Here is a 12640-nt window from a genome sequence, read left to right as displayed (position 1 = left end):
CAAAATAAAGTTGATGAGGTTGAAGAAGAAAGATTATAAGAAAGAAGTTTGAAGAAAGGGATTAAATAAAGAGTGTAATCAGAGAGAGAGCATCATTTATAAAAGCTGCTGTTTAGACTGTTTAGATGATGTGACTCTGCTTTTCTTCATTTGATGTGATAGAAAGGGAAACATATCTGTGTTTTAAAGTGCTGTCGGATGAAATAAGACCCGAAGATTTAATCAAGAAGAAGACGAGATAAACAGAGAAATTTAGAGGAAATGCAAAGACTGATTAAATGAATCTGATAGTTGTAGAATGCAGGATGAATGTTGATCTGAGTACACGAGGAGAATCACTGTCAATGACAGACGAAGGCAAAGAGACGGAGCAGGAAACACTGAAACGAGGAAATAGATGAAGTGATATAGTCAGGTATAAATTAAGATTAATCTTCAGAGAGAGGATTAAAGAACATGTGATGAGAGACGGATGGAAAGATCGAAGAGTTCATTTCACATCTCGTTCGTTTCCCCAACTGCAGTTTATTTTGAAGTATAGATGAAAAATATGACTTTATCTACAGCAAAGACAACACACTGGGGACTAAAGCAGCCAGCAGAATATAACACATCTAAATAACCATCTTTTTATTCAACCAAAGCCACACACACACACACACACACACACACACACACACACACACACAATACTGAGTATCGGCAGACAAACAACACACAAAAAGACAGAAACGTATAAACGGTCTTCAGCCTCCTGACGTCTAGACAAGGATCAAGAACATCAGATTGTTTTCCTCCCACACAAAACATTTCACAGCTCGGCTAAACACGTAGCATCCCGAGACAACGGCTGCACGTGTGGAACTGTGCCGGCTCTCAATTACTGTGACGGGAACGCAAGAAAACGATATATATATATATATATATATATATATATATATATATATATTTATATATATATATATATATATATATATATATATATATATATATATATATATATATATATATATATAAATATATATATATATATATATTTATATATATATATATATATATATATATATAAATACGTGCCGGGTCGTTCATCCATTCGGATCACGTTCATCTGACGGGCAGCTCAGACGAGACGGCGCTGCTATTTACATTTGGAGACGCGAGAGGCCCTAATTGATTGAACCAATCGTATTAAGACCAGGTGATCCGGGCCGCTATTTATTACCTGAGTTAATTAAAAGAGAGCGAGAGACAGAGAGTCTTGAAGAGGGGAGAGAGAGAGAGAGAGAGAGAGAGAGAGAGAGAGAGCAAAGGGGGGAGATGGTATGTAATGAGAAACCGGAGGGGAGACGAAGTTAGGAAATAAAAGACAGAAGAGCTGCTGAAGAGGACATGCAATAAAAAAAGAGCAGAAGTTAAAGATGGAGTCAAGTTGAGGGGTGGAGACGGGTGATGTTAGAGAGAGGTGACGCCGTGTGATGAAGACTCTGCAGGATATCAGCTAAAAACGGATTAAAACACGCTCTCCGCAGGACGTTATACTTCAAACACCTTCTACAGGCGGCGCTTTGATTCACCGCAGAGAGCCTCGTGTCAGAGTCTGGATTCAAGATTGTTAAATGAATATATCGGCTATAAATCCTAGAATGACTGTCAGAGAAGCCTCCGTCGATGTGTAGTCCTGATCCTCTATATGAACCAGTCTCAGTGTAGTCCTGATCCTCTATATGAACCAGTCTCAGTGTAGTCCTGATCCTCTATATGAACCAGTCTCAGTTTAGTCCTGATCCTCTATATGAACCAGTCTCAGTGTAGTCCTGATCCTCTATATGAACCAGTCTCAGTGTAGTCCTGATCCTCTATATGAACCAGTCTCAGTGTAGTCCTGATCCTCTATCAGACCTCCATCAGTAAAGAGACCATCAGAGAGAAGATGGTCTGTTTCTATAGAGTTATTCTTGAAGCTCGTCATCGGAGCCACCGGGTCGGATTCTGGTGAAACCAGATGAACTCATGCAGGTTCACCAGAACCTCCTTCAGCTCAGACTCTAGAGACCGGTCCACCGCGGACAGACCCAGACCCTCCAGCAGAGACCGGTCCACCGTGGACAGACCCAGATCCTCCAGCAGAGACCGGTCCACCGTGGACAGACCCAGATCCTCCAGCAGAGACCGGTCCATTGTGGAGAGACTGGAGGGAGGAGCTCCGTGGAGCTCCGGAGGGAGGAGGAGAGCTCAGCTCCCGGCAGCAGCAGCGTCTCCTCCTCCTCCTCCTCCTCCTCCTCCTCCTCCTCATAATGAAGCTGTTTCCTGTGAAGATGGACGTGTTTCTTAGAAAGACGAGCAGATATTGACACGTGTTGCTGAACATTCGTTGGAAAACGCATTAACGAGGAGCAACTTTTCATAAGACGTCATACGAACTGTTGCATAAGAATCATACAGATATATCACTTATGAACCAGATTATATACAATAACATCCTGGACACCATTGAAACAGGATCAGACAGAACAGGGATCGTAAATTGTCCGTTTGCTGTGAAAGTTTAGAATATTATGAAATATTATAATCGTCATTAAATGTTATGATGACGATAGATAATATGGATGTCTTGGTCCTGAACACTTTCATTGCCGTGTTTTTAACACTACACATGACGTTCTGACTGTAATATTAAATGTAAATATCCAAGACGACGTGCAGGGTTTCTTTGAATCTGTTTCTGTTTATTAAATATTCTAAAGAAGCAATACTGGGATCGTGAACTCTCTCTGAAGTGTCATTTGGAGTCTTTAGAGCGTTTTATTATCCTGACATGTGGATGCGGCCTGTTCATGAAATCACAAAGAGCACGACGGATGCTTTTAAAGAGAGAACGAGAAGAAAGGGAGACGTAGAGAAAGTGGAGGTCAGGGAGGGAGTCGCTGACGGAGATGTTTGACCGGAGCAAATATAAAGTCTGTGATCTGCATCGGAATGAAGGGAACGAAAGACGAGCGTGGAAGCTGTCTGTTCAGTCAATGCTCACCTTTCAGAGCCGAGCTCACAGAGAGAAGAGAGGAGCGCTTCTTCTTTAAGATGCACAATCCCTACTTTCTCCTCTTCATAAGCTTCTGGCCTTTAAATCCACTATACAGTCTTTATGCACACTTACAAAACCATATACTGTATATTTAATGTCAGAAAGTATGAAAGAAAGAAGACAAACGTTGTGCAACATTAACCGTCTCGGTGCTGATTGATGATGACGATGATGAGTGTCTCACACACACACACACACACACACACAGTGTAGAAGCAGAAGAAGCAGTTAAATCACATTAAAACATTTCATTCTGCACTTTGCCCTTCTGCTTTCACTACATGTCACGTTAACGTCCATTTCTGACAATATTTGCTGATATTAATAACTGAGCAAGGCTGTTCCCTAGCAACATGATTCCAAGATGTTTTTTATTGATAACTTTTATTTACATTAATTAAACTGAGTCTAATAGCATGGAGGATGGAAGCTATCAAAATCCAAAATAAATAAATAAATGACTCGATAAATACCATAAACTGCACTAAATATAACAGTAGACATAAATGTAGGCGTAATGCATTGATCAAATATTATATTTCTGTTTTAATTAACTTTCACCTTTGTGTCAATTCCCTTATGTATTTATTATTAATTAATTCAATTTATTTATTTATTTTCATCATTGTTTTGTTTATCATTCCATCATTTTTGTATTTATTTGTGTTAGTTTTTAATTTATTTTTAAATGTATTTATATTTATCTACATATTTATTTTTTATACATTATTTCCCCCAAACACTGGAGAAAAATAAAACAAAGATAAATAAATAAATATCTTCACTTGAAAATGAATATATATATTTATTTTAAATAATGAATAAATAGGGGGAAACAATACAAATAAAAATAAATAAATAAAAAAGATAATTCAAACAGGAATATCAATTTAAGCCATATTGTATCAATTAAGTAATGCATACATGTATATGTAAATAATATACATATATATATATATATATATATATATATATATACATATATATATATATATATATATATATATATATATATATATATATATATATATATATACATATATATATATACATATATATTTATACATATATATTTATATATGTATATATATATATAAATATATTTCAAATGATTTCATGCTTTGGTCCTCCGTACTAAAGTAGCTCATGTTCAACTCAGCAAATGTTAGATTTTCACAGCTGTGTGACACTTTTCAAACAAACTGCTAAAATGATGACAGAGATTTATTCAGGAAAAGATAAAAAGATTCATAACTGTCTTGTGTTCATGCATATCCGACGTGTCACATAAGCAAACATTATCACCGATCATGAACTTCCAGGTGTCACTGGTCTCATCCCTCAGATGTTACCACATGAAGGGATCCCTGCTGTTCTTGAATCCGTCTGTTTGTCTCTCAGGACCTGACGGCTCTGGTAGCCAACGGCACCGTGACCAGCAAGCCTCCGGTCACCTTACGGCTGGTCATCCCGGCCAGTCAGTGCGGCTCTCTCATCGGCAAGGGCGGGTCTAAGATCAAGGAGATCAGGGAGGTGAGTACATTTATACTCTACAGCTTTCTTTACACAGTTTAACAAGTCGTCACTAACTTCAGACACTGTACCAGGTCATGAACGTCCAGCCAGGAGACCAAGAATCATAAATAAAGTATTAATGAATAACATAACAGATACTTTGCTAAAACAGTAAACAGCGTAAACTTTAGACTTCGCTCTCATTCTCTGAGACGGGCCGGTCCAAACTTCCCGCTCACTTCGTGGTGTCTATTAATACGCAATCCGACACATGACCTCATGAATTATGAACACAAATGTTCTGACAGCTCATAAGTCCTGTCAGAGCACAGACTCTCCCCCCCGACAGCATGTTTTATGCTCAGCTTGGCTCGACATACATTAGATATATTATGTTTAGGTAGGTTGAGAATAACTGTTCTTTCTGTGTGTGTGTGTGTGTGTGTGTGTGTGTGTGTGTGTGTGTGTGTGTGTGTGTGTGTGTGTGTGTGTGTGTGTGTGTGTGTGTGTGTGTGTGTGTGTGTGTGTGCGTGCAGACGACAGGTGCCCAGGTGCAGGTGGCAGGTGACCTCCTCCCCAACTCCACAGAGAGAGAGGTGACGATATCAGGGAGCCAGGAAGCCATCATCCAGTGTGTTAAACTCATCTGCACTGTAATCTTAGAGGTACGTGTGTGTGTGTGTGTGTGTGTGTGTGTGTGTGACCTGTGCTCGGATTCAACAACGTGTAAGCAAACCGTTTCTTATCTCCACATCCAGCAGTCACAGCATGATGAGTGATCAGGAGTCTTTGTGTTTGAGTCCACCATGCTCTCTGTGTTTGGGCTCCTCCACCTCCTGAGGGGAAACTCTCTCCATAAATGCTGCAAAATCCTTTTAATGGTTATAATGCACCAAAATCCGTTGACGGATCCCATTCAGCGCGTTGCATGATGGATACGATGATGATGGATATGACACGACGTGTTCGTGGATCCATTTGCCGTCGCTGCACGTTACGTCAAAAACAAAACGCAATCCACGACAAAATACATTTTCCCTCAAAACGGAATTCACAATGCAGGTTCTTGTTTTGGGAATGTAATTTCTAGGAGACAGAGCTGCTATCTGCTGTTTGCTGCTGAACAGATATTAACGAATTAATATTCACATTTGCATTTTTACAACTTCTTGACGCTATGACGGCGCTGAGAGAAGCAGATCAGTTCATCTGTGGGCCGAACGGACACTCGATGAGCTGAAAGTCACGATGAAGCTCCGTAGAGCAGATCGAGTTCTGACCCGGCGTCTGTAGAGTTCTCTGGATGTACGCGGTCTCTGTTGTGGTTGTACAGCGACTCCTTTACACTTACAGTGATCCAGCAGGTCTGACATTAAGCTCCAGGCTTGAATCCAAGAAGTGTTCTAATATAATATCGCTGTTACAGACGTTCATTCCTCCACGATGCATTTATGTTATGATCACGCCCCAAAGACTCGACTATCTCTCTTTGATGTAACCTGATGCTGATGTACTGACGACAGACTGAGCGAGCTGCAGAGGTGATTATTTTACCCCCCAAAGAGAAACCCCATTATTTTGCACTGGAATCTATAATTCACGATTGTATTATTATTAATCGGAGCCGGCGGTTAAGATGAGCTACGTCTCGGAGATCAGAAGTGGAAACAGCTGATTTAAAGGCCACGGGAGCTCGTTGGTATTCCAGACGCCTTAAACTGGAATGAGTGAAATAATACGAAAAATAATTACAAATGCTGACCTCGGCTAAACTCGTTCACTTTCAGCTGCTGCTGCAATCGGAGAGTTTACTCCCTCGACGTGAAGTTTTGCTTTTCTGTTTGATCTTAAATGAGAAATGTTTTGATTTACTTTTGTTGTCTCTCTGCCTTCCAACCCAGTGCATGCTGGGATACGATACACACTGACCCTAGAGCAGCTGAATGAAGGGAACATATTTGTGTAAAACTCTCTCTACAAAATAAATATGACTGGTTGGTCATAAAAAGATAGAAACACAACACTAACCCTCTTTAATCAGATTCTAACCATAACCAAGGTTACATGTGACACAAGCAACGATAAATACAATTTAGAGACGACGTAATGTCACTTTAATCAACATAACAATGAAATATTGTTAATTAACTGCACAATATTTTATTATAATACATCTAAAAACATAAAAGGTGACGTGGTGAAGCAGCGTGGCATCATGTCGTTAAAAACCATCAATATCTCAAACATGACTTCAAAAAATGTGTCTTCAAACTGAATAAGAAGTCAGTTTATGACAAACAAAAAGCTGACGCTGCACAAAGAGGATATGAAGCCACTGACAGGCGACCAAATGACACAACACCGTGACTGATTAAAATAACTGATTCCTCAGCTTTGAAACATTTGTGATAATGTAAGTAAATAACTAAACGTTTATAACATGTGTGTAATGGTTTTTAGACATTTTAATGACATTGACTTGTCTGGTAAGTCACAACATGTTGATACTGAACAAAGTCAGTAAATTGTCCATTGACAATGTTTTTAATTTGTTTTTCTGTAAAGATATCCAATATACCATGAACACATTTGCTCGTAGTGACTTTTTATGGTTATGTTTAAGAGTTGGCTGCACTCTGTTGGCAGTAGAAGATCATTGTCTTGCCTAAAGGCCTTTATAGAGAAAGAAGGTTCGAGTGAGACGAATAAACTCCACAAACATGCAAAATTAAGACTGTCGCTATGTTGGTTATTTAGCAACCAATGAACGAAGGTTACCATATATGGAATCTGGAGGAGTGACGTAGTGACGATCACCGTGTAGCCCCGCCCTAAAGCATCCCCTGCTTTATGGTCTGTTTGACTCTAAATGGACCATAATGTACTAAATGAACATCATGCTGTATTGAAGAAGACTTGAAACTAGAGATTGAGACCATAAACTCATGTTTACAATGTTTACTGAGGTAATAAATCAAGAGAGAAGTAGAGTCATTTTCTCATAGACTTCTATACACCCAGAGGAGTCGCCCCCTGGTGGTCAGTAGAGAGAATGCAGCTTTAACACATGAAGCTTTGACTTCACTCGGCAGAACCGGAGGTTGTCTCCTGTTATTGTTGTATGTTTTGCGTTCCACACAACGTGATTGGTTGATGCCTTAATTCGCGGTACGAAAAGATCCGAAAAATCAATTTTTCTCCTCAATAAAATGACGGCACTTTTTCGACCGTGTAGTATTCGTGTTTTGTGTGAATGTATTCATGACGCATACTGTGTTCATTTTCTGAACAGAGATGTTATTCTCTTAGTTTCCTGTCGCAGATGTAAATTAGCTTATAGCTAACTCTGGTACAGCTAAGACGTTGTGCTCTGACCCTGTCAAAAAATAAGTTGACGGGCAAATGAATTGCACAAAAGCAAAAAAGCCATCGGTGTGTAAAGACCTTAAAACAGAAACAAAAACCTGGAGAGAAAGAAAGACTGGATCTCCTCCTCCTCTTCCCTCCTCCTCCTCTTCCCTCCTCCTCCTCCTCCTCCTCCTCCAACTCTAAGTGGTTCAAACTTGCAGTTGATTCTCTCAAAACAAATAATCCAGGAAGCAATTAAGTTTCTCATCACAGTTAAATCGGGAGAACAAATTGCACGAATGTAATTCCAGTAGACGGTTGAACACACACGTGTTTAAAACGTGTTGCAGGATAAGACGATATATTTAAATTAAGCCACCGAAAAGTCTCCATTAAAACGTCATCAGTCATCAGCTGAGACATTGAGTCAACAGATCAGAGTTGAGCTTCAGCCTCCACCACAACGTAAGGAATGTAAAACCACTCATTTCGGCCACATATTGGGAAACAGAATCATGTCGCGTGTCGAGTGGACGGAGAAATAATATTTGTTTTCCGCTCCTGAAACTTTTTCATCCAGACGCGAAACTGTTTGTCTCCCACAATGTGTTCGTTAGAGTAGAACTCACAATCAGACGTGATAATGAGTCTCCGGAAACATTAAACAGTCAAAATAAATACTGATGCTACGCCGGCCTTCAACACGACTCGTTACTTTTACTGCACGAACTAAAAATAACCACGTCGCTGTTTTATAATCCTCTTAGCCGCCAAGTAGAAGATGTGGTGCTTGTGTACACGTCATTCACTTAAAGGTGAGACGCCTTTTCTTCATAACTTGTCTTCTTTCAGACGAGAGGAAAGAAAACATTTATTTCATTATTTTGTTTATTTGTGTTTCTAGATTTCTAATAAATTCACCAAAAGTTACCATTAGATAATGCCTCATTTGCATATTTTCAGAAATTTCAGAAAACTTGTAATACAAAAGATAATTGTCTTAATGTAAATAATGAACTGGTGAAGTTTGATGGTGATGTCTATTAGTGTTTTGTTTTACCCTATTCAGCTGTAGAGTCTTCCCTTAACCCGATGAACACGTGGCTCAAACGTTACACATCACAGCTCTGCTGGAGTTTGAATTAAGTCGAGATGTCCTTCATCACAACTTTTCGCCGTCACAAGCGATTCCGTTTGCGCTGCAGCCACAACATCTTTGTTTTGTTGTTTGCTTGAATGTTTTGTTCTTGTTTGTGAGACAGTGGACTCCTCGGGGGCGCCAGACAGATGTCCTGATGATAAAGTGGAATCAAGTATTTACAAAAAGATCGTGAGGACATCAGAGTCTGCAGAGACAGACTGTGTCTCTGCATCTCGCACAACGTCAGTCAGACTGACAAACAGGAAGGACTTCTAGTCCTCTACACCTGAGCGACCGCAGCAGATAAACACAGATTCTTCCAGGACTCACCTGCTTTCTGTTTCCTCTTCCTCTCTCCATCTCTTCAGTCTCCGCCGAAGGGAGCGACGATTCCCTACCGACCCAGCCCGACCCCGGGAACCATGGTGCAGGTGGGAAACCAGGTGAGAGGAGGAGGAGGAGGAGGAGGAGGAGTCCACTAAAATGATTTGGTGGTTCACTCAGAACAAAATATAACATCACAACGTGTTGAATCAGCTACAAGACGGCAAATAAATGATGGATGAAGTGAACGGACTCGTGCAGGAACCGGGGGGGGGGGGGGACGAATAAAGGGAAGGATGGATGGAGGTAGAGACAATGGGAGGATGGGATGTTTTGGGAGGAGGCAGTGGGGGACGGATGGAGGGGAGAAGACATGATGGATGGATGAAGGGCAGGACGGAGGTGAAGATGGAGGAACGAGTCGATGGTTCATTCATCGTCGGGGAATTTGCTTTGGTTTGCAATTATTATTTTATAGAAAATACTCACTTGTTTGCTTTGCCTCTTATTAACACGCACACACACACACACACACACACACACACACACACTTAAACGTCTATTTGATAGGTCATGTTTTGTGAATTACAGCTCACGTCACCACCCGTCCAATAGGATACAAATGAGGCTTTTTTCATGTTTTTTCAATACAAATCAGAACTACTCATCAGTAAGATGTGTGTGTGTGTGTGTGTGTGTGTGTGTGTGTGTGTGTGTGTCTGTCGTTAATATCTTCAGTAGGAATGCGCAGCATTACCACCATCTTCTGAACATAAATCTTTCTCCCAAAGTGGAGGATTCATCTGGTTCTTCTTGGACAAAACATTTTAAAGACATTTTAATTATACAGCACAAAATCACTAATCTGCCTCAAAGGGCGTCACAATCTCACAGCAGCTCACCTTAGACCAGGGGTCTCAAACTCAAGGCCCACGGGCCGAATCCGGCCCGCCACGTCATTTTATGTGGCCCACGAATCCGCCAGCAAAAACAAAAAAGAAAGTTTAAAATTTAAAGTTAGACTTGATAATAAAAATATCACCGTAGTCGAAATTATGTGATAGAAAGTCATAACTATGATAGAAAGTCATAATTCTGAGATAGAAAGTCAAAATGATGAGATACTTAAACACACAGTCACAGAAGCAGCTCTTTGGCTGGTTACTGTACATGTGACATGTAAATGTATTGTGAGTACATTGAAGACTAAACGTGGCTTTAAAACACATGAAATACTTCACGTGTGATTGTGCAAACGCACCCTTGAAAGCATTTTAAGCTTTGAACAAAGTTATTGTAATAACTTGTCTTTGCTATTTTCTTTAATAGTTTGATCTTTGATAGAGTAATGTGGGTTTATTAACCCTAAATTAAAAGGATTTAAGTTATAATAACAGAAATGTGCTTATATATATTTTTACATTTATATAACTGCATGTACAATATTTCTACACTTGAATAAACAATAATCAAATGCAGAGACAGTTATTTACCAATATGTTAGGAGTAGTTAGTCTTACATTTACAACCAGCCCTTTGAGGGCGACCGTGATGCTGATGTGGCCCAGAGTGGACATGAGTTTGAGACCCCTGCCTTAGACCCTCGATTCGGATAAAAGGGAAAACTCCCGAAAAATAAGAACTTCAACAAGGAAAAGGAGGACAAACCTCAGACATTCCTCTTTCAAGATGGACCGACATACAGAAGATAATCCCTCTCAGTTATCACTGCTCACTGATCCCTGTTTGCTGTTTGTCTGTATCTGCAGAGGCTCCGCTGATCTCTGCTGCATTTTATTATGTTGCTTTGTTTTGGACGTTTCTGGGCATCAAACTCTATAAACACAAAGCAAACCAGGTGCCGGATTATAATCTAAGAAGAGAAACAAAAATGGCGGAGACGATGCTGAAAGAAATGCAGACACAGTGAGACGAAACGCTAAGCGGACAAAACCAGAGTGAATCTGGTTTGCTCTCAATAATAATGAATAATGCGGTTGTGCATTGATTGATATTCTGCTTCCCCCGACGTCTTTAAGTAGAGTGAGACGGTTAGATCGGGAGTGAACGTTGACGTTCCAGATCTGCTGACCTGGTTTAGCTCCAATTAAAAGTAACACAAAAACCAAAGTTTCATCCATCTTCTTCATCGTCGTTTTTCTTTTCCCCTCTCGGTTCTTAAAAGCACCCTGAGCTCTGAAATAGCTTTGGTGGCTGTGAACTGGCTGTGTGACCTCGGCAGCAGCCAGTTCACACAAAAATTAGGGAATGTGTAAAAATGGAGCTTCAACCTTGAAAAACATCCTCCTGCTCATCTGACATATATACAGAACGTCAGAGAGAAAAGAAGATCACCTTTAACTTCAAGCTGCATCACAAAGTCTGTTTGTTTCGTCTCTATTCTTTATCCCAAGATGGCCGCTGAGCGTTTGTAGTTCCTCGTGCATCCTTTGTCAGTTATTGTGTGTGAGAACTACATTCCCCCCCCAGGGATCAATAAACTCCTTCACTTCTGCTCTCATCTTCTTATCGGCCAATAAGATTAATAGGAAACTAAATTAACTTCTTATCTTTCTTTTTGGATTATTGGGTTTTTTCTTTGTGCTGCCTCATAATTCAAAAGGATCAGCAACACTCGATAAAAAATAATACAAATAATTGTCAATAACGGGATGAAATAATTAGTTAAACCAAGAGCAGCAATGATGAAGTCACTCACTCACTGATTGGACAGTTTTGATGATGTCATTCTGCATCATCTGCTGGTGGTTATCGGCAAGTTTATTATTTTATATATATATTGAGATATACGTGTATATATAGATATATATCTATATATCTATATCTATATATATCTATATATATATATATATATATATATATATCTATATATATCTATATATAGATATATATATATATATGCAGCTCACCATAAAACTCGTTGAGTATTATTATTATTAACTGAACCTAACCTGTGTTACAAATATCAACAGAAATGGGACAAAAGCTTTTTTTTTTATAATTCGACCTGGACACGAACATGGTTCTCCTGGGTGAAGGTCCTGTCTGTGTTGGACCCGTCCATCCACTCTGAACTCTGTTCTGCACGGTGTTGATCTTGGTGTTGACGTTAAAACTATCTCGACAATCGGTTACCTCTCAGTCTTCATCCGGATCAAATGAACCAAACTACAGGCGTGAAAGCGTCCTAAAGATTCATGATCTGTGAA

At 39.7% G+C, this 12640-nt stretch overlaps 1 protein-coding gene across 1 annotated transcript in view; it reads left to right on the top strand.

Moving 5' to 3' along the window:
* pcbp4 (poly(rC) binding protein 4) overlaps positions 1-12640 on the top strand; it is a 51616-nt gene that overhangs the window by 14070 nt on the left and 24906 nt on the right. The window contains exons 5-7 of the mRNA XM_076096332.1: positions 4484-4615; positions 5134-5262; positions 9455-9529. Coding sequence (XP_075952447.1) covers positions 4484-4615; positions 5134-5262; positions 9455-9529 — 336 coding nt within the window. The remainder of the gene's footprint in view (positions 1-4483; positions 4616-5133; positions 5263-9454; positions 9530-12640) is intronic.

The sequence above is a fragment of the Anarhichas minor genome, unplaced genomic scaffold (genome assembly GCF_050575085.1).
Source record: "Anarhichas minor isolate MPS153535 unplaced genomic scaffold, ASM5057508v1 ptg000021l, whole genome shotgun sequence".
In the NCBI taxonomy this organism is placed as follows: domain Eukaryota; kingdom Metazoa; phylum Chordata; class Actinopteri; order Perciformes; family Anarhichadidae; genus Anarhichas; species Anarhichas minor.
Note: the sequence above shows the minus strand (reverse complement) of the source record. Positions and strands in the feature narration are given on the sequence as shown.